Source organism: Peromyscus leucopus, chromosome 2, assembly GCF_004664715.2.
Source record: "Peromyscus leucopus breed LL Stock chromosome 2, UCI_PerLeu_2.1, whole genome shotgun sequence".
Taxonomy (NCBI): domain Eukaryota; kingdom Metazoa; phylum Chordata; class Mammalia; order Rodentia; family Cricetidae; genus Peromyscus; species Peromyscus leucopus.
In genome coordinates, this window is record NC_051064.1 from 105,432,692 (window position 1) to 105,460,236 (window position 27,545).

At 39.5% G+C, this 27,545-nt stretch overlaps 1 protein-coding gene across 4 annotated transcripts in view; it reads left to right on the forward strand.

Annotated features, from left to right (window-relative positions):
• Window positions 1–27,545, forward strand: part of Pde4b (phosphodiesterase 4B) — a 558,016-nt gene that overhangs the window by 358,180 nt on the left and 172,291 nt on the right. Inside the window, exon 1 of one of the 4 annotated variants that reach the window (XM_028887448.2) lies at window positions 14,813–16,364. The exons of the other annotated variants lie outside the window; for them this stretch is intronic. Coding sequence (XP_028743281.1) covers window positions 16,315–16,364 — 50 coding nt within the window. The 5' untranslated portion in view covers window positions 14,813–16,314. Of the gene's footprint in view, window positions 1–14,812; window positions 16,365–27,545 lie in introns of those variants that run through there. 4 annotated transcript variants of the gene reach the window in all.

Genomic DNA, 27,545 nt, shown 5'->3' on the forward strand with positions numbered 1-27,545 from the left:
TTGGATGACATCTCTTTTTGAAAACACAAAACTAATTCTGTTGTGTTTTGATACATAAGTATACTTGAAGACTTTTGGATGCAACAGAGCTGTGTTTGGGAATTCTGGTGATCATAGCAGCGCCGCTTGATACCGGGGAATGGAAAATCCATTTTGTAAGCTTTCCAGTGACAAGCTTTGTTTTCAGCGTCTGGAAGTAATTCCCAGGGCTGTTGACTGAAATGCCTTAGAATTTAGGAGACTCAAGAGCACTGTGGGATTGCCAGTGACAGGAGCAGATCTGCTGTTTCTTATCTTCTCCCTTGTCACAAGACAAAGATGGACAGGCAGCATAGCAGCACTGATTGTGGCATTAGCAGCACAGCAATGTCACCTAAGCATGATTAGTTCTTTATAACACAATGTGAAGGCCCATATTACCCTGGGTTTTCCACAGAAACAGAACAAATAAGAGACTTATGTGCACACTTGTATGTGCGTGCATGTGTGTGTGTGTGTGTGTGTGTGTGTGTGTGTGTGTGTGTGTGTGTGTGTATACAATGGCACTACTTTAAGGAACTCTTTCATAGAGTCTTGGGATCTGGTAAATTCAAACCTTGGTAGTCTAGGCAGGCCAGGAACTTAGGCTGGGATTGAATCTGCAATTTGTAAGTGAGGCTATCAGGTTGGGACTTGAGGAGGTGGTGGTGCTACCACTTTGAGGTAAAACTTCTTCTTTGGAAACCTGCCTTGCCTCTTAAGATGACAGGATGAGATGCTGCACACTATTTAGGATAATGCTCCTTACTTAACTAAAGCAGATGGAGGACGTCAGCCACATCTACAGCCTCTTCACAACTCAAATGAGCGACTATGTGAATACTCTAAACTAACCAAATTGGCACATAAAACCAATTGTAACAAGGTTCTTTGACGTGTAACTCCAGCCTCTCTTGACCACATCATGTCTTCCATGCTTTCATGCCCACTCTTAGTTGGTACTTCTGTACAGAATCCAGCTTTTCTCTGCTTTTTGATGGCTGTGCTAGATCTTTCATCCTCTCCTGGATTCTCTCTTCCATCCCAGTATCATTTTTCTACTTGTCTGCCTGTACAAGTGTCCTTTGCCTTCCTAAACCTGGACAGCTTTTCCATTCAGATACTATACTTTGAATTGCCAGCAGTTCTTGGGTGTGAGGTCTCATCGTTCTGCTTCATATTGTTCTTAAATATATTTGTGACAACTCTTTGCAGCCCTGTGTCCTGAATTGTTCCAGAACATCATGATTTTTTGTTTGGTTTAGTTTTAATATCTTTGTTCCCCACAGGTGATAGATTCTCATTTGTGTACCCATCTTTATCCTCAGTTGGCCAGGTACTGTGCCAGTCTCCCAGGATACAAAGATCAATTAGATGAGCTTCTCATTCTCTGAAACTGCAGTCTTGTGGGGAAGGCAAATAAGCAAACTGTGGGTGTTCATCGGTATTTGTAGACTGAGTTAATTCCTGATGGAGAGGTGTAGTCTCTTCCCCTCAGCTTCCCCTCACCTAAGCACTCCTGCCAACAAGACAGCATTAGCCAGACAGCAGCTTTCAGGGAGCTTAGAGTTCTGTCCTCACAAGACTTGTGGGGGAGCAGAGTGTATGGTGTGATGTGAGGAGCATGAAGGAGGGCAGCAGGTCCAAAAATAGCTCAGTTGCTAAGATGCCTGATATATGCCAGGCTGGTAATTCATTATTTGGGTTTGGATTTAACCTATCACAAAATGCATCTGGGAGGAATTTTAAATGCCTGTGCTGATGTCTCTTTCAAGATCCCTTCTCTTCTTCCTTTCTTTCTCCATTAAGAGTTAGCTGAATTGCCTTCCCTGAAAGACCAAGGTAGTAGGGGATTCTCCTTGGGGTCCCCATAGCACCCTGTACCAGATACATTGTGAACTGTCACCCTTCCTTGCTTTTCAGCTTGCTGTTTCCCTGTGTTCCCCACTAGCCCGAGGTCTTACAGACTATGTATTCTCACCTCTATGGTCTCAACGTCGGTCACGGTGCCAAACACTTAGTAGGATGTTCTTTGTGGATCTGTGGAAGAATTACATAGTTCTGTGTGACACACATCTGTCACTGTCTTTCTACTCCTCTAGAATGATCTCTGAGCATGTGTAAGGGACAGCTTGATGAAAGAGAACTGATCGGTAAATAGAGAAAGGGCATAAGAAAAGGGGCCTCAGAGAGACCATCCTGTCCCTGGGCTTTTCTAGACTCTGCTCTCTGTTGCCATCTACATGTTTCATTGACACATAAAATATTTCACAGTTAACCATGCTCTTTCGTTCATTTTGTCTATAGTATGCAAACTGCAGGTCCCAACAACTAGCAGCATTGGGTCTAGCGTAACGACTGCTCTGCATACTTTATTTCTAAAGGCAAAAATGATGCAGTACTTCTTTCCTTGTACCTGATGAGAACACAGACTCCTTCCCCTGCCCCTCCTTCTCCTGCCCCTCTCTCCTTCCCATCCACGACTCCTTCCTCTTAGCCTTAAATAATTGAGTAAACGCAGCTAAAGAAGAGTTCCCTACTTAGTCCTTTCTGATTGCAAAGAAACGTATTTATATAAGTTTGCTCCAATTACAGGGCTGAAATTGTAAGATGCATCCTAACCAGGGATAAAATTAAGACAGAAGCTAAGGAAACACTGGGGCCCACTATTATCTGTTCTACTTTCCCTTGCTGAGCAGCTCTGTCTCTGATAATGTCTCTTCTCTCTACAGAGTTGGTCTGTTTTCTCCTTGCTCTGCCTGTCCTCTATGTCCCTTCTACTTCTTCACGTCTATGCTCACTATTTCTGCTTCCTCATTATTTCACATGACCCATCATGGCCACTCCCAATTCCCACCTCCTCAAGCTATTTCAACATTAAGCATAGTTTCCCCCAAGATAGCTCATGGACAACTAATTTTAATACTTCTACAAATGTATGTTTAAGACTAACTTAGGACTGAACAACAGATTGATTAGTTGATTAATTGGCCTTAACTTAACTAACAGCTAATTACTTGTTGGCTTTGTCCATTGTCACTAGTGGATTAGTGTGTGTGTGTGTGTGTGTGTGTGTGTGTGTGTGTGTGTGTGTGTCTGTGTGTGGGGTGGGGGTGGGGTAACGCGTGCACGCACATGCATTCATGTGTATGTAAAACTAACAAGATGCCAGGAACCATGGCACATTCTGGATAGTTCAGCAGTTTTTGGCTGCTAATACATAATTTATCTTTGGTAAACTATAAAGAGAAGTAGTTTATTTTGGCTAAAGGTTCTGACCCAATTCTGGTGAAGTCTTCTTGATGACATTCTTGAAGTGGTACAGAGAATCTTATGATGAGGGAGAGACCAAGTGGGACTAAAAGACTTTGATGGTAGACCAATTCTCAATATAACCCAACAATTCAATAGTTATAGGAAAGGATGGGCACATTCATGAGAATAGAATTCTAATCCCCTCTAAGGACCCCACTTGTTCTTACCTATAATATCTTACTGTGAGGCTTAAGTTTCACCAAGAGTTTTAGAAGGAAATCTTTCATCCATATACAATACTACCACCATGGAAAGACTTAATTCTGCCCTAACAGTAACAACTGCTGATCATTCCTCTCAGTACTGACCTGCCAACTAGTCTCCTCTTCAAGAGTCATCAAACAGGGATCAAACTATGGTATTCCTACTTATGATCACTGAAGGCATTTAGAATCCAAATTGGTTTTAAAAAAAAAGGTATTTGCTACCAACTTCTCTGGTTTTGTGTCCTACCCTTGCTCAGTTTCCTGTAATCAATGTTATTCATAAAATTGATGCCATTACATGTCTTTGACTTTGCCTATGGAAGAATCAGGAGGGGTGGGAAGGATGGAGTAGAGAGAAGATAAATTTAAGAGATAGGTTGATTGAATTCCATGTTTAGATGACAATGCCTTGGTAGTCTCAAGATCCACTGATACCTTCTTTGTAGGAGCTTTGGTTACAACCTTACAGCGGAATTCACAAGTAACATCTGCATTTTCATCTGGCTTTAGATTTGATAGGCATGAGTGAGTGAAAGGAGCTGAAAAAGCTGAGCTCATTGGAACACCAACAACTTCTTCACTTTTCACACTCAATAGCTATTATTGTGGAAGACAATGCAACTACTATAAGCTGAGCACAAATGAGAAGCCATCAGGGCAACATTTATTATGTCATCATAAATACTGGAAATGGGGACATGACGCAGTGCTTTGTGAGATGAGGTTTGAAAGATTAGACTAAAGGTTCACTTAGTTCCTATTACTAAATACCTGGTTCTCATACAGCCTTTGGAATTTATAACACACATTTATTATAGTGCTCAAACTTCAATTCCTAGGGCATCACTGGATCTCTGTCTTCAGTGTACATGTATTTTGTTGATGCTTCTGTTCTCAGCATTCTCAGCAGATGCCACACCTCTTATCTGAAGTAAACCCCATGCCTCTTCCCCATGCCCATGAGCTGTCTGTGTTTACTGTCTTGACTTTACAACCTGATTTTCATGCTCACAATTCCACAGGCATTGGTTTTTAGCAAGATTGTCATTGGGATCAACCTTCTTGTCTATTCGTTTGTGTCTCCTGCAAACACTGCTTTTCTTAACTTCCCACAGTCAGCCCCACTGATTCCCTAGCAGTCTCAGCAGATGCTTCTCTTGCAGACACATAAGGGTCCATAATTCAGTTCCTGTCTGTCAGCTCTCACATTCAAGATGGTCCTAGCTGAACTCTGGATTTAACATTGTCTGTCAGCTGATGACTGCCACAATCACATCTTCTACCTCAGTCTTTTCCTTCAGCTTCAAATCTGTGAACACAGCAGCATATGCCCTCTGTGGACAAGGATCTCAAGCTCACATCCCCAAAGTAGGACCTGGGAAGACTCTTCTGTGAAGCAAGCAGTAATCTACTTCTCACAGTGTGGGCTAAACTCTTCATGTTACTCCCAATACTGCCTTTTCCTCGGGCTGGGCATTTCATAGTCAGCCAGTCTGCAGGCCTTGCCATCCACATGCACCTGGGATTTGATCACTTCTTCTTCTACTGGTAAAGCCTCGTCAATACCAGGCTTGTCTTCTGGGATATTCACTGACTAGACTGTTTACTCTCACCCTCTCTTCTGCAGTCATTTCTCCAGAGTGATTATTTGAAAAGCCAAACCATCCAGTGGGCCTCCCTTCCTACTCTTATTTGAGATCAGTATTTTTTTCTAGAACCTATTCTTGGGGTTTTATATTTTGGCCTACTGAAGATCAGAAGAGAAAACATGAGCTTTAAAGCTGTTGTGGTCAGTTCCCAGTGGCAGGGAGGATTCTGCCTAGTGTCCTAAACCCTAGCACACTTGGATAGTGTCACCTTTGTCACTTACGGGCTACCCTGGAGACTCTTAACAAACTCTGTATCTTGCCTGATACACATTTAAAATTACTTCAGAAATTCTGTAGTCAAATAAGCAGCTGTGATCTGTTGTGTTCCAATGAGGTGCCTGGCATTTTAGGTCCATCGTCTTCTTTGATTGTGGCATTCCTGAGTTAGGTACCTATAGTAGATCTATAGTATTATAGGTACTATAGTAGGTGCCTATTGTACCTATAGTAGTTATCATGGCCATGAATAACCACCACCCTCCCCTCAGGGAAGAGGTTTCTCTTGCTCATCCACATACTTCAGGTTTCAAAAGGGACTTTGAAGTTGTCACCTCCTGTCTGCAAGAGTTGCCATGGGGCTAGCAATGAGCAAATGAAGGCTGTCACATGGGACTTTTACAATAAAGACTAAAGCTGGAAAGCATCCTTCCCTCTCATCATGAGGCTAAGCTATGGTCCATGACTGTGTCCCTTGTGTAGAGGAGCTGGACTGATATGCAGACCTTGCTTGACATGCTTGACATATAGAGACTAGAGACAGAGCAGAGGTAGGGACCAGGAAGTAGTGAATCTTGCTATTCAGTCTTCTTTGCAGTTGGCACTGCCTCTACCCTTTCACTTATTACAATGGCTTCATTATAGGGCCCAATCATTCCTCTGTTTTGGTCATGCCCATTTTAATTAGTTGCTTGGCACTCACAAATTCAAGATTTTTAAATAGTGCAGTATATCATATCCTCACGTTATGGTTGCAAACCTTAGAGCACAGGAAATTAAATTACCTGTTACCAATTAAGAAATGAAATGAAATTTAAATTCAGGTTTGTGTGGTTCCAGTAACTACTTCTCTGTGTGCTACACTAAATTGCCATTATTTTATATAGCACTCAGTAAGCAGAGTTAAGCTTATGACACAATCTACTTAGTGTCATTTTTAATGGGGACAAGCCTCTAACTTAGCTACAAAACTGGGAAAAGGTTCTAGCTGTCCAAGCAGCCTCGCACAAGTCTATGAGCTAAGTTTCTTTATTTGTAAAATGGCCAGGTTCAAGTCAATAGCCGCTGATGGTCTTTTCTCTATGGAAAGTTTTCTAATGTCAAATTGATTCTTAGTGCCTCTGAAGATCCACTTTTACCGACTGTGCCTCTAGGATTTATTTAAATATGAAAACAAAGCTCATCAGGAGGAGGTGCCTGTATCAGACTTCATGATGAGCCAAGTTGGCTTGTGGCCCTCCAGCAGTACGGAGAGCAGCACTGTTGCAACATCAAGATGTTATTATTTCCAGATCACAGTCTCATCCTAAAGGATGCTTGCACTGTCAGGCAGGAATTAAAAAATATTCTCAAGCAGCCTTTTAGAAGATGAAAAGGCAGCTCCTCCACTTTTGAAATTATATACTCCCCTAAGTCTTGGAAAGTCATCATTCAGAGAGGTTATTATAAGCATCTTACCCTTGCTTTCACACTGAGTGCAGAAAAATTCATACAGCATATCAGGGCCTGTATTGACGATGGGTTAGAATGCTGAACCATGCAAACTAATAGGTATGGCTGCACAAATCTGAAAAGCAACACACACACACACACACACACACACACACACACACACACACGAGTTTGGCCTTTTTGTTTCCTTTGGATTGTATTCTTAGACTGAATGAGAGAAATTGTCCCCTGTGGGATCTTTTGAACACTTGCCCAAGTCTAAAATATCAGGAATACTGTTTCTGAGTGAGTATCTGGTTTAGCACTCAGTTATTTGAATAAGAAATCAATTCATCCTTTTAGAATCCCTTTTCTGTAGAAGTTCTAATTATTTGCAGTTTATATTTAGATTTCACTCTTCATGAGGTGTTTTCCTGAAAATTACCCATTTCCCCTCCAACCTGGAGCATTTGTGCTGCAACTGTTCGGCACAGTTTGCTCATCTGTGTGCAGCATCACAAGCCTCTGTTATCATTTGCATCTGAGGATGGAGACACTGAGCTTCAGTGACCTATCCTGAACACACAGCTGCTGGGCCACAACCTGGTTCTCAAGATCAGACACGTATCTACTGTTCTCCCATTCAGACCTCTTTTAGAATAAACAATCAGTGATTTATGGGCAAACACATCTGGGCTAGGCTCTCAAATTTACTAGCTTTGTGACCTTTCAGCACATGACTTCATCTTTTAGATACTTGATTCCATTGTCTTTGAAACAGAGTTTATGGCAACAAAATTATAAACTTGTTACAATCAATGTGAATCTGTTTAAAACCCTTGGTACTTACCAGTGCCCACGCCACACTCATCATGCATGGGCAGCACTCATCAAAGGGCTCTACTTTTAATCCAAGTGCTCTTGACTGATGAAAAAGATATGCCCTACTCATAGCGGATCCATTAATGTCTATGGACACTCCAAATATTCAGTGCAAGTTTTGACTATGAGATCATTGCTCAGATGCTTTGAGGGTTTTCTGCCTCCTCACTTCATCCCTGTTGGAAAAATAATGTGCAAGGACAAACTTGTAATTTCACAGGGCTGTTGGGTGCTGAGGGTTGTGCAACTTGAGTACTTTGGTTTTTGCCATTCTGGTGACTTTAATCCCTTTCAACTCTCTCTCTCTCTCTCTCTCTCTCTCTCTCTCTCTCTCTCTCTCTCTCTCTCTCTCTCTCTCACACACACACACACACACACACACACACACACACACACCCCACACAGAGTTAGGGAGCAAGAGAGAGAGCCTAACAATATGGCACAGGGGAGGGTGGAGCATCTCCAAACCCTATAGTGCAATCACCCAGAGCTAGTATCTAACAGATCCAGTAAACTCTGCTAGAGGATGCATCAGGCTATATGAAAGCCAGCTACCTTCTCAGTTTTCCATAACTACAAATCTCAATTTGCTTCTGGTCTGTGCTGACTTCTAGTCATAGTGTGTAGGTGAAGTGATGAGGGCATTAAATAAGCTGAGGAAAGAGTTAAGGATTATGAATTGTTAGGATAATAATCAATGAGCTATCAACTGTGCTTTTGTTTATAATAGACAGAAGATCCAATCCAGCATGACTTGAAGCCAGTTATTCCCACTGTCATGTAGACAGGTCACTGACCATCTCCTGAATTGAGCTGTCGTTGTCTTCCTTGCTGAAAGAACACAAACCTAGACTTAAATCCTCCCCTGCCTTCTATTTGCTATGGTGGTAAACACCTTTAAAGCCTCCCCCAGACTCATCTGCAGAATGGAAATAGCAATATTCGTCTGAAAAGGTGCTTCAAGTAGTAGATAAGGTGTACTGGTAGATTATAGGGATCTGTAATACCTGGCATAAAATCTGATACAGTGGTGCTTATTTTGACTGAGTCCGAACATCAGTTTCCTTATCTGTAAAATGGAAATAAGTGGTGGCAACTAAATGTAATGATATGCGAATAAGTCCTGTGGAGACTCTAAAATTGCATTTACTAATTCTATTTTATTTGCACATTTGTTTGGATAAGATTCTATAATACTCACAATCAGCATTGTTGTTGTTTTATATTGTTTATTGGCACAGGTCCTGATTTTTCATATTAAAGAGACACTCATAAAGGAGATTGAGGGGAAACAAAACTCCAAATAATTGGATTTTGTTCAGAAACGCATTTACTGTAGTATACTTCAGCCAATTGAGTCATATTTTGATGCTTAAAATTCTTCACAGTGAAATCAATTTTTTGATGTCATTTAACAGTAGTAAGTTTAAAGGTTGGTGACAAAAACAAGTGCTATCCCTTTTAAGCAATGCCAGCTGCTCTGGGCCAGATTGTGGAGGACCCCACTGGTACTGCAAGTGATCACCATTCAGTGGAACTGCTTGTTCAGTAAAGGCTTACTGAGGGGCAGCTAAGCCTGAAACCAAGATCCTGTCCATCTGCAGAACATGCTTTAATAGAAAGCCAAAGAGAGCTGTTTTCAAATGCAATCCTGAAGCAAAGTTTTCCTGTACGTAACCTTTCCCAAGCCTGAGGATTCTCGCTATTGCTTAGGAAAGAACCAAGAACCACTGCTATGGGGAGCTAAGGTTTACTTCACCAGAAACACCAGCCAGTACTCAATGCAACAGCTGACACTGAGATCTTCAGATATGAGCTGTGCCTCTCAGGCCTGTTTTCTGTAGCTCACATGTGAGTCCCTGCAATGATAATTAATTAACTGCAGCCATGAACATTCATTAAGTTCTTCCTTAGGTTCAGTTTCTATTTTAAAATGAGTATAAAATGATCCTTGCTTCACAGGATTATTTAGAAGACTGAGATAAATTTGAAAAACATAGTCCCTTCCATAAGAAATACCTGCTATTATTTCTACAGTTGTGTTAATGTTAACATTGTAACATCTGGTGAGAGATGCAGATCGGAGTTCCTTCATTTTTCTAAGACTGCCATTGGAGAGTCAGTCGGTTTCTCTCAAGAAACTCAAAGAACATTTTTCTTTCTTCAGTTGCAGTATTTGAGCTAAGTCATTTTCACCGTTAAATAACTTACATCAGAGATACCAAGGCACACATACAACCCCTCCACACAAGCCAGAAAACAAATTAAAGTACAAATGAGCTGAGCAAGGTTTCAAAAGGAAGACCAACATGTAAAATCTATTGGAAGTCTATACATTAGCAACGAGCAACTTGAAAATTAAATTGTGAAAGTAACTATATTAACAATGGCATCAAGAAGAATAAAATACTTCAAAATAAATTTTCCAAGGATGCTCAGGGTTTTTTAACCCTGAAATCTAGAACACTGTTAAAGAAATTCTGAAAGAGACAAGTGGAGAAGCATCCCATGTTCATGGGTTGAAAAATGGAAGTGTTTACATAGCATTACTCTCCAAAGTTGATTTGTATGAACCTTGTCAACGACAAATTTCTTTTTATGAAAGTTGACAAGCTGATTAATAGAGAAATTAAAGGGACCTAGAACAGCTGGAACAAAGCTGAAAAGAACACTCTAGGAGGTTTGAGTTTTCAAATTAAAAGTTATATTAAAATGGTATTTTACAGCTAGGTGATGGAGGCCCACACCTTTAATCCTAGCACACAGGAAACAGAGGTGGGCATATCTCTGACTTTGAGGCCAGCCTGGTCTACAGACTGAGTTCTAAGATAGCAAGAGCTACACAGAAAGACCCAGTCTCAGAAATAAAAACAAAACAAAACAGCATTTTACTAATAAAATACAGAGATAAATGGAATAGCATCAAAACACCATAAATAAACCCATACATTTATGATCAATCTGTATTTTTTACCAAAATGTAGAGATAATGCAAAGGCAAGGGTTGAGGTTGTCTTCTTCCAAAAATAATTTCAAGATAACTAATCTCATACAGTGCAAAAGAATGGAGCTGGACTTTTAATCATATCACAAGCAAATATTAACTCAAAATAAACTGTATATTTAAAAGATACAAAGCTTTTTACCAAAGCTAAAACTGTGAAGATAGTCTAAGAAAATATACAAGTAAATAAATATTCATAACTAGACAAGATTACACATATAACTTTAATTCCAGCACTGTGGAGGCTGAAGCAGAAGGGATACCCCATATTTGAGATCACCCTGGGCTACACAGTGAGTTCAAAGGTAGCCTGGATTACATTATGATGCCCAGAATAAATAAATGAATGAGCCGGGTGGTGGTGGCGCATGCCTTTAATCCCAGCACTCAGGAGGGAGGCAGAGGCAGGTGGATCTCTGCGAGTTCAAGGTCAGCCTGGGCTACAGAGTGAGTTCCAGGAAAGGTGCAAAGCTACACAGAGAAACCCTGTCTCAAAAAACCAAAAAAAAAAAAAAAGAATGAATGAATGAAAGAATAAATAAATAAATTCATTACCTTGTATAAATACAGTTTCTCAGACATGATGCTAAATATAAAAGTAATAAAAGACAGATCAGCTAGACTTAAAATTAAAAATTATAAACTTTCTTTGCATCTAAGAACATTAATAAGTAAAAAGACAAAAAAAAAACAGATTTTAAAAAGCAACTGAAAAAATAACTCAAAGAATGGGAGAAAATACTTGTAAATCATACATCTGTGAAGGGACTTGCTTCCAGAATATACCAGGAACTACTGAAACTCTAGCAATAAGACCCCACATCTCCCAGTATTTTAAAACAAGAAAATAAATAAATGTTTGTTTTCATGCTACTTTCTGTTTCTTAATCTATGTTGTGGACCAAGCTAATGGTCTTGTGCAGATTTGGCTGAACCTCTATCACTTAGCTATTCCCCCACCCCACCCCCAGGCCTTCAGCAGAAATTTAAATCTTCATTTCTCTAAAGAAGATATACAAGTGACCAGCATCCACATAAAAATATGCAGGATATCACTAACCATCTGGGGTATGCAAGCCAAAACCAAAATGAGATGACCACTTTGCACCTCCTCAAATGTCTACAGCTAAAATGACAGACAATAGCAAATGCTCGAGGGGATACAGAGAAATTAGAACTCTTACATGATGGTTAGGAAAGTTGCAGTTCCTCAAAACATTAGAATAATTATGCTATAATCTCGTGGCTTCATTCTGAGATTCTCTCAAGCAAAATATGAAAGCATGTATCCATACAGAAACCTGGATGTGAGTGATCATTAATAAAAGCTGAAGCAACTGCAGTGGCAGTCAACATAAAATGAGATGTACATCGATGAGATCATTTATGATAATAAAAAGCAATGAGATGCTTATACATACTACAACATAAGTGAACCTTCATGTTGAGTGAGAGGAAACCAAATATTGAACGTGGGCAATTGTCCTAGTTTCATTTCTGTTGCTGGGATAAAACATCCGGACAAAAAAATATTCATGGGAGAAAGGGCTTTACTCTGGTTTTCAGTTCCAGCTGAATTTCTTACATTGTTCAGGATTCCCTGAATAGGGAATGGTGCTACTCAGAGTAGGCTGGGTCTTAACCACATCAATTTAATCAAGGTAGACAGGCCCATAGGCCAATCATGTAGACAATCTTTCATTGAGACTCTCTTCCAAGGGTATTTGACTGCATCAAGTTGACAATTAAAACTAACCATCACAACAATGCTGTATGAAGACAATATGTATGTGACATATATTTGTATATGAGTATACAAATATGATCTATATTATATATTTATATACTGCATGATTTAATGTATGTGATGTGTTCAGGATAGAAAAGGGGCCAGAGGTGGTAGTGGATGTAAATTGGCTCTCTTTAGAGATGATGACAGTATTTAAGAAATTTGATAGTTGTGATCAGTACATAATTGTGAATATACTGAAATAGGATACTTTATAAAGGAATATTGCACAGCAAGTGGAAGATATTTTAAGGTTTTATTTACAATAAAAGGAGCACAGGCTTTTTTGTTAATCCCTTTGGCAAAAGAAAATAAGGTGATCTTTTCCTTTTTACCCTCTTCTCTAGAGTAAAATCCTAGTCTGTTACTGTGGCTGCAGGAATGAACTGGTGTGAATAATGTGATGTATTAGCCACATTTTATCTGTAAAAACTTCTTGTCAAAGATTCCCAGGTAGTCTGTGTAAATTTAATCTTTCCTTTTTCACCGCAAAGCAATCCTTTAGTAGTATTCAAACGTCGCCTTGCCAGCTGGTAAGTTATCTGAACCTCAGTCACCAGCACATCCTTCTTCCCTGGTGTTGCGCAATAAGTGTACGGATGGACTCCCTTGCCACTAGAAAAAAACAAAGTCTTTCCTGCCACAGTTGCTCTGGGGCAGGGAGATGGCTTTGTGGGTAAGATGCCTGCTGCACAAGTGTGAGGATATGAGGACCTGGGTTTGGATCCCAGCACCTGTGGAAAATCTGTCTCCAGCACTAGGGGGAAAGAAACAGGAGAGAGCTCATCCGCCAGCCATAGTAACAAAACTGATGACTCCAGGTTTAGTGAGAGACCTTTCTCTCAAAAAATAAAATTAAGTCCTTGGATGGGGTTTATGGCACAACTATCAGGGTGTTTGGCCATCCCATCACCAGAGTAGGTCAGCATAAACCCCATCCACGGAAGGTCTGAGGAATCTGGATGCAGACATCCACGGCTGGGCCCCTGGTGGAGCGCTGTGAGTCTAATTAGCGAGAAAGAGAGGGTTTATATGAGCGAGAATTGTTGAAGCCAAGGTTGGATAAAGCACAGGGACAAATAGCCAAATGAATGTAAGCACATGAACTATGAACCAAAGGCTGAGGGGCCCCCAACTGGATCAGGCTCTCTGAATGGGTGAGACAGTCATTTGGCTTGATCTGTTTGGGAGGCAGCTGTGCGGTGGTGCCGGGTCCTGGGCTCATTGCATGAGTTGGCTGTTTGAATCCTGGGACTTATGCAGGGACACTTGGCTCGGTCTGGGAGGGGGGGACTGGACCTGCCTGGACTGAGTCTATCAGGTCGATCCCGGTTCTCGGGGGAGACCTTGATCTGGAGGAGGTGGGAATAGGGGGTGTGCTGGGGGAGCGGGAGGGGGCGGGGGGGAGAGCATGGGAATCTGTGGCTATTATGTGGAACTGAATGGTGTTGTAAAGTAAAAAATAAATAAATAAATAAACTAAAATTAAAAAAAATAAAATTAAATTAAAAAATATATTAAGGATGATGCCTGACATGGTCTCCGGTCTCCGTGTGCATCTACATGTGAGTGCATGCACATTATCCTGAACATGAGTTATCTTGGCCCAGAATATTGCTTCCATGAAAATCACTTACATTAAGCCAACCATCTTCTGTTTTGTCACCCATAAACCTATGGACTGGCATTCATCTTAATGTATGAATTAATTAATTTTTTTTAGCAAGCATTTATTGAACACTTACATTATGCTAGGCAGTAAAGTAGACCCTGACAATTACAGTATTGCTCGCACCCTCTCTTTCCCGAGGTGTCCTTGTGCAATGATACAAATTTGTGATGCATATGAAATTGTATGTTAGTGACAGATGCTGGGAGAGGTGAGATAGGCAAGTACAGACTGCAGGAGCGGGGTGGCCAGGCTCAGCCTCTGTAAGCAGTTGACATAAGAGCAATGACTTGAGAAAACATGAATGGAAACTTGGTTTGGCTTGGAGGAATTTGTTGCTGGTGTTGTTTATGAAACCAGGTCTCACTTTGTAGTCTAAGCTGGCCTTGAACTCACTTCAATCCTTCTGCTTCAGACTCACAAGTACTGAGAGTATCAATTTGCACCATGGCTCCTAATTGAGAAGGGCATTTAAAAAAAAAAAAAAAACTAGAAGAATGGCCACTGAAAATTTTCTAAGGCAGAATTCCTAGCATGATATAGGAACAGCAAAAGCTCCTGGTTGAACCCGAGAGAGAGAGATGGGGGGCGGGAGGACGACGACAGAGAGCTGAGATGACAAGATCACATCTGGAATTTGAGGTTAACATGACTTTGGTTCTGATTTTGAACATAGTGGAGATGAGCTGCAAAGTTCTGACTGGCGGATGTCCTGCGATTTGGGTTTCAAAGTAATTCTCTGGATGTTATTCTGAAGGCAAACTGTCGTGACACAAGGTCACAAGAGCAAAATTCACTTAGAAAACTGGTTTTCACGTCTCATCTTTGACCTTCCCACATACATAAACATATACATACATGCATACATACATACACATGCCAGTTGTTGCCATCATAGAAAATGAGTTCTTTACTAAGATCAGCTTCTCTGAGGCATAAGGAGGGCTAGGAAGCAAAGAAGTGGAGGAAAATAGAATAAATCAGGCAACCCTTCCAGAAACTTGGATCCAGTTAAATTACCCCATCATTGGAATGCAAAATGTTGATAAATAAGAATAAAGCCCCAAACAAGAGAAAAACATGAAACCAAGTAACCCTACCTTCTCATTTCACTGTTGCCAGTAAAATAATGGCTATATTCTACCCCAAGATCCAGACTGCTGGCACCCCTGTCCTCCCTGTGGAATGTCTTTGGTGTCTATTTTATCACTTTGGTTCCCTGGGGCAATCGGGGGTTCTTTGAATCTCTTTTGCTGTGCTGAGTTAATGGTGATCCTGAGCCTTGAAGAACCATTGCATCTACTGAGAGACTAAGCTTCCTGAGCCAGAGGTAGAAGTTTAAATGCTCGCCAGCATGCTGAGAGCAGCCAGGAGAGCCCACCGAAGCCTGAAAGTTGAATTCATTATTCCAGTCTCACTGTTATTTCTTTGTGTAACACAGACATTTTCTTTGCTCTCTAATCCTCTGCAATGAAAAGGACTTAAAAAATCTCTCCAGGGTTTCTCTCTGGCCGTAGTCTAACACATGTCATTCAGGAAACCTGACCCCGTGTGTTAGGTGTTCTCTCATCGTGGACTGAATAGGCTAAACAATGCAGAACGAGTCTGACAGGGAGTTCAGTAGCTCAAAATGCAATGCAAAGGGTGGAAAGAGAGAGTTCATTTGATTAATGTGAGCACTGGGAACTTCGGCTAAAAGAAAACCCCTAAACATGCTGACCTATCACCGGGCATGGAAGAGAAAATGCAGAGCGAGGGACAAAATGAATACTGTTTAAAGGGGGTTTTCTGCAGTTTCGGATACTCAAATTCTTTGCTTCGCTGAGGTAAACTGCATGCAGTCCACACACCCCACGGGAAGCTCTCATGCTGATTTGGCTGCACGTCAGTTTTCTCATCTGATTTCTAAAGGAAGCTACTCGTGATGGTCCTCGGCAACCTTGTGTGTCGTTTGCTAAGTCATTCCTACTCATATTGGAACGATCTCTACTCTGCAATGGAAAGTGGCATGCCATCAGAAAGAAAAATGAACGGACAAAGAGCTCAGTAGAAACTCTGGCAGCGAGAACACAGGGAAATGCATGGAGATGAGCTAAGTTGCTGAGCGGTGGGCTGACAGTGTATCGGCGTTCAGGATGTTGCACGTGAGCGACTTGCCTCCTCCCAGGCGACACTCGTGGATATGGTAGGTGTTTCTGTAGCCACAAACCTGATCTGACACTTCACAAGCAGAACTGGGAGGTGGCTTCATACTTAAACATGAGTGACGAGAAATTCCGAATAAGCAGATGCTTGGGGGGAAATATGCACTTGGTAAAATTATACAATGTTTTGAGCATAGTAAAAGTTCTGTACTTTCTGATTTTTGTTTTAATTTCAGGAATACAGAATAAATTGAGTAGAGTTTTTCCAGAGTGATAAGTAATCTGCTTATTCAAGCCAGAGTGAAGTTTGTGAATATTAATTTTTCTTGACTTGAACTTTAAAGTAAGACTTTATTTGTAAATCTTTCATCTGTTAAACTCTCACAAAAAAAAAAGAGATAGATGGTAATGGACAGTTATTACAAAACTGTGAAGACTTTTAAAACCATGCCTAAATACATATTTGTACGTCATTTATAGATTATGTTTTTAATCTTGTACTTTGTGTTTGTTTATTTTGGCAGTACTGGGGATGGGACCTAGGGCCTCACACATGCTAGGCAAGCCGCTCTACTATTACGATACAGTCAAGCTCTCATTGTATACTTCTGAACTATAGAAGAGACTTGAATTAGTTTGCGCTGTTTAAAATATGTCTGTTGCCTGTGAACTGCGACTCCATTTTGAGGGCTAATGGCTTTATGAAATATGAAATTACAGGTGGGTGGGGGATAAAGAATGTCACAGACCAGAGCCAAGCAGATACTTGTTGGTTTGATAAGAATTGATTTGTGCCATTGAACAATTCCAGATTCATTTATTCCAAAGGAATTTGGGCATCTGTTTTAAAGTGGAGCATTACATACAGTGGTTCTAGAGGATAGCAGAGGATGGTTGGCATAATGACCTACACAGTATCTAGCCTGGAACTCCTTACTGCCTTCACTTTCAGCAATATTGATGAGTAAATCAGGGAATCACAGCACCCTGATTCTTCATTTTGAACATAATTCGTCCTTATATGTCAAACCACAATTTTTCCTGATAACATCTTTTTTTTTTCTAGAATTTAAGAGGCATGCAAGGAAAAGAAACTTAGAATTACTATCATTCCTTCAGAAATGTTGAATTTTAAAGAGATATTTGATTAATTGGTTTAAAAAAGAATTATTTTACTCCTATTTCAGTATAAATGTGTCTGACTACGGCCTTTAAATGAGATATGGAAGTACTACAGTATCTGGTCCAAACAATTCAACATATAGTAGCAACCCCACTTCCATCTCTTTTATATTATCTGTCTCCTTTGTATCAGTTTAAGGCAGTCACATGCTTCCCTGAGCAAAACTTCAATGTTCTGCAAGAAACAGCAAGGGGCAGGAAACACTTGTTAGATTTCAGAACTATGCTATGTGAACAATGTAATTGTATTTTCTAGAAAGTGGATGTATTTTAAGAAGAGAAAGGTTGAATTAAGCTTGTTTGATCACAAATCCCCTTTGGGGATGAAATGCCTTTGGAAGCTCAGTGGACAGCTGGGTCACAGTTTAGAGAGTGTGATATTGGTCCATTGAGATAGGACTGCCTACATGAACCCAATCCATACAGCTAGAAAGTCTAGCTTCTTTGAGTTGGAGTGAGTGAGGACTCCAGTTTTCTTGATAGCAAATGAATTTCCAGTGCTTGTCTTAAAGTGTTGTGAAGAATGGGACCCAATGAGAAGCATCAGTACAGGTCCAGGCACAAATGAAGCACCCCAAAAGCAAGCTCAAAAAATAACCTGGGTATGATGTGCTGACTGTGGTGTTTAAATAAGACATAAAAGTACTTAGCACAGAATCTGATCCAAAGAACTCAACATATACAAAAAAATCCCATCTTGTCTACTTTACCTTATCTGTAAGTTGGTTAACACTGTTGATTGAAAATTCCTATCTTTTTCTTTTTAGCTGCAATGTACTTTTAAATTTTTCACTTATCTTTTGAAATGGTTGATTTATGCATCTTTTCAGTATATGTGTGTTGAGCACTTGCTATTTATCAGCCACTGCACTGGGGTTCTGGAAATGAAAGTTGTATAACTATCAGATAGGATGAACCCAAAAATAATTGAGCAACTATAAATTGGGTGTTACAACAGTTATACACGTGTGCATGCTTTGCCCTGACAACACAGATATGCTTGAATCCAATAGGGTCATCAAAGAAGTGAGTCATTACTAGAATATTGGTGGAGAAGTAAGCCTTAGGTAAACAGAAAATTGAAGACAGACCTTCCAGTCATCACCATATAGTCGAGTCAGATTCACTTGGGGATGGAAGGAATACTGCTGTCCCAAATCACAAGAAGACAAGCGATGGCTTGAAACAACACTGAAAAGGCGGACCGAGCTGGTTGAACCTCAGAACAGAGCCAGGAGGAGCCCACAAGTATATTCAAGCAGGAAAGGATGCAGCTCAATGAGACACCAGCCTGGAGGCGGAGGCTAGTTAGGGTGGTTTCTATGGAAGCCAAGGGTACTTCCAAAGAAATAGAGTTGTGTTCTATTTTAACAAGACAAAATTTAGACAAGTGCTGCTAAACCCACAAGAGTCTGTTTGCCTTTCTCTGTAATCTCTGAGGTGGAGCAATGGCAAGTTGAAAATGGGATCACAATCATCCTGCTAAATTATAAGTGGAAAAATATTTTCAAGTTTTGGCAGTGGAAGGTTTAGAAACCTTTGTGAGAAACTTTGTAAACTTTCTACACTTAGTGACTGATCTCTTTTTATATAACTGCTCAAGTTAGTGCATTTATTCCAGTTGAACCCATTTAACTTACTTAGCTTTTAAAGTTTTATATATATATATATATATATATATATATTCTATTGAAGTACAACTAGCAGCAAATTCAGATGACAAATAAAGCTGCATTTTCCCTTTTCAGTTACACCCACATCAGTTGATTCTATGTAAACAGTCATTCTAATACTCTACAGGAACTAAACTTTAAAGGAATCTCAGAAAAAATCCTTCAACAATGGGAGTCACTTGCACACTAAGGTGCACCCCATTCATTTATTTCATAGTCAGCTGCTTTATTCTGTGCTACTCCTTAAAGTGGGATGCACCTACTCTTAGTGTACCCAGTAAGTCAGATGATGAGATTAACAGAGTACCACATCCATTCACATAAGGAACTAAGTTACTAATTTGTTACCAGAAATGAGTAAATATTTATTCTCTGAACTAAGAGAAAATCCATAGAACCTGACAGAATGGATTTGCCACTGCTCAACTCTAAGCAGAAGCTAATGGTCAAACCGTGCAAGAGCCAATTCTGACAACCATTAGGTTATAATTCTGCGTGTAGTTCTGCTGTGAAGTGCAGCCTTTCTGTAACTCAGAAATAACCATTTGCTCTAACAACCTCAGCATCAGGAGGAAAAAAAAAACTACCTGTGACTAGGATTCTGTGATGAAGAAAAAAGCCAATGAATTCTGAATAGTCACATAATCTGAATGCACTATCTTTTGCTGATAGGCAGTGGTAGGTACAGACAGAAGAGAAAACCATTTCAATCAACAGCTAATTTATTTATAGGCACCCAAGCTGATTCTTTTGGGTGCTATAGATAGCATTCTCCTCTTGAGATTTTAGCCATACACAAAAATAAGCAGAAGTATCTGCAATCCTACTTCTGTGAGAAATAAAGATGTACACGATGCTTGAAAAACTACATTTATGTTTTTTTCCTTTGCCTTTTAATGGAGTTTCCCACAGCCTACTTAAACAGAATGTGCACTTATGTCAATCATCCATCATTCAGCACACACTCACTGTGCTCTGTGTACCTGGAGCTGAGCATTGTTAAGGGTTGGGGGCAGGCATGAGAAAGAAGTATGAATGCCCTTGTGTTGGATTGGGGACAGACAAACAAACCCTATGAAATTATTTTCCTGAAGAGTCATGCAAAAGTCCTTTTTTCTCAGCAGACAAAAGAGCAAGAAGAAATGTGTTCTTATTCAGTCTAAATGGTACCTAGAACCTCTAAACTGGTTAAAGCAGATGGCTCAGGCTATCAGTTGAGTGGAAGATCTAAAATTATCCTGAGAGTTGATTGCAGGAAGACCTTCTTCCCTGTAGGAGATATAGCTTCCTTTTTTATTGTACAGCTGAATCAATAAGGGCAAAGTTCCCCAAGCTGACCACAACAAAGATCCCGAGACTGGAGGTCAACTGGCAAAGCATTACCAAATCTGATAGTGATTTGAGAGATCTGCCTATAAAAACACAGGTCTGGCAGGTCTTGCTCTCAGTATTGACTAAAGGTTGCAGGTTCATCCACTCTTTGACTACTCCTACCCTGAACTGCAGTTCCCCAGGGTAAGTACTGTTGTGCTAACACAGTCAGTCTGAGGGCTGACTCCACCCCCTTTTAGGATAAAGCACAGGAATTCAATTTCCTCATGATATACAGGAGGTTGGAGGAACTAAAAATTTCACCTATGCTCCTTTACTAATCCAAATGATATCATAGATGGAATTAAGCATTTTAAAAGACAATCAAGCCATAAAACATACCAATAGGTTATTTTATTGATATGTCTGTCAACAATTAATGGTGAATTTTTGAATTATCATGCCTGCCTCATCAGTTTTTAGTAAAGCAATATTAAAGTGTTTTATGCAAATTAACTCCAAGGAAATATTTAAGGAAAATATTGCTTAAGTTCATGAATGATTCAGTGCAGGTAGCATGCAGAGAAGTACCCTAATCACAGCTACCCTCATGATTAATTTCCATTTTCTTTATTCTAGAATAAAACTGTGTTCATTCACTAAGTGACATTATTGAGATTGCTCCTCAATCATGCTGTGGTCAGTGGTCTCAGTGATGGAATACTTAGTAAGGATCCATCCTTGCCACATCCCTGTGCAGGAGGACCTTAGACTCTAGTTAGTGAGATAGACACCTGCCAAGAAGATGATCTGAGAACAGCCATAAAAGTTCCTTGGAGCCCCATAGAGAGCTAGCTCAGGCTTCACAGAGGGGATGGCATTCATACTTCATGTCTCTGGGGGCAGAGTGTGAGGATGGCCTTCCAGATAGACACAGAAAAGGGCATGACTGACTGTAACCAAGATAAAACCTACAGAATGGCTTCTACATTTTATGTGTGTGTATGTTCCCACACCTCCCATATCACTCACTGCAGTGAAATGGAAAGTGAGCTCCATTAGAGACAGAATTTTTTCCAGTCTTGCTAACTGACATATGAATATAACTATGTAGGTATAGATAGTATAGACAGATGTAGCTATACATGTATATATGCTTAGACTAACACTTAGCATTTACCAAGTATTGATCAAATGCTTAAACTAATGAGTAAGGGGGGCATAACTGTGAAACTTGATATGTACTCATATCTAGAAATTTCAATGACTATGTACAGATGACATACAACAAGCCTCTGTCTTTTGCCCTTTTACTCTTGGAATGTTTGGCCTGAAGGATGGCTTATTTGTAAACTAAGAAGGTGTTGCTGTCTTTAAAGATAACACAGCAAAGTTTCCAAGTGTTGAGACATCTGGTTGGCTTTGAATAGTATTATAAGCTACAGTCAGAACATGGCAACTCAGAGATGTGTCTGTCACACATGTACTAAATATTCAGGCTCTGTGACATTTTAGCAACCTCAGCTCAAGGACCTTGGTGTTCTATTGATTTCCAAGTAATCAATCAAAGGCTCAGGCAATGCCCTGCAGTCTTGAAAAGGTACGTGTTGTAATGGCTCACAAGCTAGATGAAGCTTCACACTAGTCAACGTGGGCATTAGTAGGAAACATCTTTCAGCAAAATTTTAGTCACTCCTAAGGTCAAAATTTACATTCTAAGGTAGGACACATATTGGAATTATAATCCACATATTAAAGTACTATAATCTTTTGTCACAATGGCAACCATTTCTTTTTTTTACAAGGGCATTAAGAGCATGCTTTGCGTGTTGTACACACACACACAAACACACACACATATGTATTATTTGGAAAAAGGATACATACTGTAAAATCACCATTTGATGATTTTTCTTTTCTCTCCTGAACAAACTCTAAATAAATTAAAATACACAGCATTGTTTAAAAATATAAAATATCTACTTATGCCAAGGTGGAGTCCCTTATGTACACTGATCTGTTCTTCACAAGAAACTGTTTAATGGGTACTCCTATCTCTGCATTACAGATAAGGCTTGCATAATGTTAATTTTCCTGGAACCCATACTGAGCAAAATCTGAATGAAAATTCAGTTCTGCATGACTCTAAAATGCTTGCTCTTTCAGCATGTGTGAAATGCAATTTGCATAATTACTGATTTCTTGGTAATGATTTTAACTTTTAAGTTAGCATGCATAAGCATATAAATATTTAAATTTTAGTTAATGAGTATATTTACATTCTTTTGTGACCTTTATAAACAGAAAACATTTATTACCCAGTTTGCTGATGACTAATGATCTTTTCTAAAAATATTTTGATTGCCTACTATAGCAGTTAACAATTTTTTATGATATTTTTGCTATGGGCAAAGAGGAACTATATAAGATACACTGTATACAGACATTATAGTAAATAAGTAAGAGATACAGCTCTTCTTATTCATTTTATATAATGAATCCTACATGTTCTGTACCAAATTGATGGCCATCAACCATCTAACAGTAAGGATCTACCTTCATTTTTTATTGCTATTTTCATTTAAAGTCACTGATTCATTAGTGGTCATCAGTCTTATCATGGAAACTCAACCAGCAAGCCATTTATGTCAAAGAAACATTAAAGAGAAAATGGATAACTCCAGACTAGAGAAAGACCAGTGCATACTTAGACAGCAGTGACCCTGTTTGTCAGTAGACAGTGGAGAATGCACAAGATGGCTAGCAATAGAACAAACTGAAGGTAAGAAACATAATTTACATGGAGAAGACCTAGTAGTATGGCTGAGAAAGGGAAGAAGTCTGCCATTGGCAAAAGGAATACTCCACATGGTCTGATCATTATTTCAAAGACTGTGTTATAAGGGGAAAACTATACTAAAAAGGATGCTTAATGAGTATAAGTTGCTCTATTTGCTCTATTGAATCTACAATGTCTAGAGTGGTACAGTTGTCAATCAATATTTGCTAAATGAATGAGTAAATAAATGATTCAAGACATCCAGCTCATTTGGATTAGTCTAGCTGTCAACAAAGGACTAATTGGCTTGATGTGCAGGCTGGTTAGACTCCTACCTCAAGCTGCATTGCATTTCTGGTTTGACAAGGTGCACAATGCACATCTTACAAGGCCAGGGAGCCCTTAGAATCTGTGGACTCTGCTTTCAACAACAGTCTCTACCAGAGAAAACTACCTCACCTCCCACCTGACGTGAGCTGAGGAAGTCAGCACTCATTATCCTCCTCAGAACTGCTTCAACGTCTCCCCACCTCTGGACTTTGAATCCATTTATTTGAACCCCAATTCTAGAACATGTAGTATTCTTTCTCATGATTCTTGAAGCCAACAAATAACTATTTTCTCAGTGGAAACAATAACCAGACCATGGGACTTATGGCAGTGAGTCCCCCATATCAGTCAATCCCTGTTCCACCAAAAGGCAGTTGAGATATAGCAAGTGAAACAGAAATGGTGACATTCATGGATCCATTTAGCATGTTTCAACAACAGCAGGGTGTTCTGTGCCTAGGTGGGACAAAGAAATAAATAACCTGCAGTTGTTACTCTCAGTCAAGAAGGGAGGAAGCAGATGTGAGTAAACACAGCTTGTGGTCTGGTCAGCATCTCCCTAATAGAAGTTTTTATTAACAGGAAGCAGCAGGTTGAGATGAGGAAAAGGGCAGAAGATATATGGAAACATGAAACAGTGCAACAAATTGAAAGACTTGAAAGATGATTTCATGGTGAATCCTGACTCACACAAGGAGGAGAAAGTTAGGAAATTAATCAAGCTGCGTATCATGTAAGGTCTGTCAAGACAGGCTAGGGACCAGGTTTTTTGTCCCCCCTTCCCCCCCCAGAAAAAGCTTTGAGAAGTCACGGAGGTCCTGAGCAGGAAGCATTGTGGCTAGATTGATGGTTTACAAGGATGATCAAGTAGACTAAGGTCAAGGCAGGGCAAACATTAATAAGCTTGCAGCCATACTTAGTGGTGACATAAACTAGGGGACCAGCAGCCAGGAAGGAGGAGCCTAGCTCAAGAAAGGTCAGAAAGTAAGAGTCCTGGTGGACTTGATAACCTGGGTGTTTTGATCATTTATAACACTAGCAAACTTTGGCAGGCCACTGACTCTGAGTTGGTTTCCCACAGCTGTGAAAATGGCCCTAATTTGATTTTTTTTTTTTGTTACTGATAGTAGTAATTAGCTGCAGGAAGTAAGAATAATTTTCATGATGCTAGCTGAGTGTGTGTGTGTGTGTGTGTGTGTGTGTGTGTGTGTGTGTCTACTAGCACATTACTTGGCATTGAAACACAGTAATACACAATTTTACACAAACGTTTGAAAATAGCAATGATCACATTTAGAGTACCTGAGGTGCTTTATTCATGTGTCATTTCAGTCCATTACATTGTGCCCAAGAAGCCATTCAAGGATATGTACCTAATAGGAGACAGAACTGGTATATGGGCACATCTATTAGGTCTTGATGCCTGTCTGCATACTATTATGCTAAAAGCAGAAATGAAGAAATCTGTGGTGGATTGGTTATGAGGCTCAGTTGAATAAATTGTCTGTTTCACAGCTAAATTCATGGAAGAGTTTTTAAAACAAACTTTATTTGGTTAAATTCAAATAATAAAGAGCACTTTAGGTCCCTGCTGTAAGTAAACATGATCTATTTGTCAAGGTATTTGTTCTCGTCCATTCTACCTAGCCTAAATTCTCAGTGCTGACACATAAGCACATGCTCTCTTATTTGTTCTTCATTAAAAATCTAAGTCTTTATACAATGGTCTTTCATATTTTGGGGTCTGTTATTAGATTTGTTTTGAATCATATGTGATATTAGCTGATACAATAGTGTAAGAGCTGATGGCAATATTTTGAGCATAGTAGGTCCTTGCTGAAAAGCCTTGTCTGCTGTCCTCGGCCAGTTTGACTTTCTCAACTAGTGGCTTTAGATCCAATTTGTTTGGCTCCATAACCCTGAGACTGATACTGATGTCTTCCTCTGCATATCTATGCAATCTTCTCTCCATTCCACATTGTTTGCATGCTATCATCAGAATCAGCCAACAAGCATTCCAGGGAGAAGGGCAAGCAAGCCTGCTATGGGTTCTGTAGCCATCTCCCTGGTGACAATGTTCTATGCCTAGCTATCATATGGAACTGTGAGAATAAGCATAAAATAAAAAAGAAATAGAAAATTATTATTTAGACTCACTGTGAGAGCTTTAGACATCTTTAGTAGTTTAAGATAGCTTCTTTTAAAAATATAGGAAAAAAGAGTAGAGATCTCTTTTTTCAAATAACATCATTAAGTGTTGTATGTTTTCAGCTTTCAATATGTTATTATATGATCAAATATATTATATGATCTTCTATTCCCAAAAGAGAACTTTAAAATCAGCAAATAATATGTTGTGCTAAACAACAACAAAAAGCAATTGGCTTCCTTTTCTTCTTTTTGGTTTTTATTTTTAATGATTTTGAAAAAGGATGTTAATTCACCAAATGACAGTTTTCTTCCATTCGGTTGTCACAGGACTTTTGATGCCACTGACTCCTAAAAGGATACTCAGACTGTGTGGGATATGTCACTAGTATTTTGGTTACTTCATCAAGAAATGTAGATGTTTCCTAGACATTGCCTTTTATTTGTGATTTTTGAGAAAGGCGATACTTTCAGTGCTTGAATTTTTTAAATACAAAATACAGAGTACTCTTAAATAATGTGCTAAATAAAACATTAAAGAAAATTGCTCCCATATTTTAATTAAATATTTTAGTAAGCATTCTCCTTTTTAATCCAGTTTTAATTGCATTATTAATTGTCATGAAGAAAATATTCCTAGGGAAAAAGCCAAACCGATGTTCTAATTGCAGCTTTTACTGCTTTGCGTGATAAAATGCCTTTGATTGGTGCTGAGCCAGAAGGGTTTGATTGATAATATCTGTCTCAGATGTCACCCTGGGAGAAAAGAATAAAACCTCAGTAGACTTGGTGCATTGCAGCTGTCTCTGCTGCTCCAATTTCTCTGTCCCATTGACGTCATTGAGAGGTTTCAGAGCCGCCTAGGGTGTCTAGTAAACCAGCAGGTAAATGAAAGGAAGAAACAGAAAAACACTGATTCATAATGCAGGCCTCACTCCAAAGAGGTGGCTGCCCTAGTCTGTTCAAATAATAAGCAGAATTTTTTCCTTCCCTGTACAAGAAAAAAGAGGAAGAAAGAGAAAAGAAAAGAAATATTCATCAGTTATCCAGAAATGTGGGAAAGCCTCCACAAGGAATGTGAATTGCATAAGCCATTCTGAAATCAGATTATAGTGCAATGAGCCACGTTTGTCCGAAGCTCTCAGATGTCATAACCCACATCTAGTTTGTCTCTAATCAGGCCACTTTCTAATGAAGCAGAAAGTGGCCTAGGAAACAGCTTTCACTGGTGACAGGGCTATTCCAAATGATCTGGCTAAGCACCAACACCATTCCATTTCCTCCTCCTCTCTCTTCAGGTGCAGACTTTTATCAAGAGTACTGAACTCAGGCCCCCTCCAAAATGATAGGAATACGGAGTAGAGTTGCAGTACTCTCCAGGAGGGGGCTTTTGTTTGGAGAATATATATATATATATATATATATATATATATATATATATTGTGTTGTGTGTGTTGTTGTGTTGTGTGTGTGTTATGTATATTATATATATATGTATATGTATATATATATATATATATTCTACCAGCTTAATACATTAAATGCATGACAAACTCTAATCATCCAGACATCTTCCCACAAAGAACCTTTTCTAAATCCTGTCACAGCATGTTTGTGACTTGGCTGAACATTAATGTTAAAATATGTTCAAATGCTAATTTTTCATCTGCTGGGCAATTTGGCTGCTTGGGAAAAAGTGAATGATCTTCATTCTCCTCTTCTCATTTTCCACCAGAAATAGCTGGGAAGGACTCACAGTAACCTAGTAGCTTTCATTTCATATATGCAGGCAACAAACT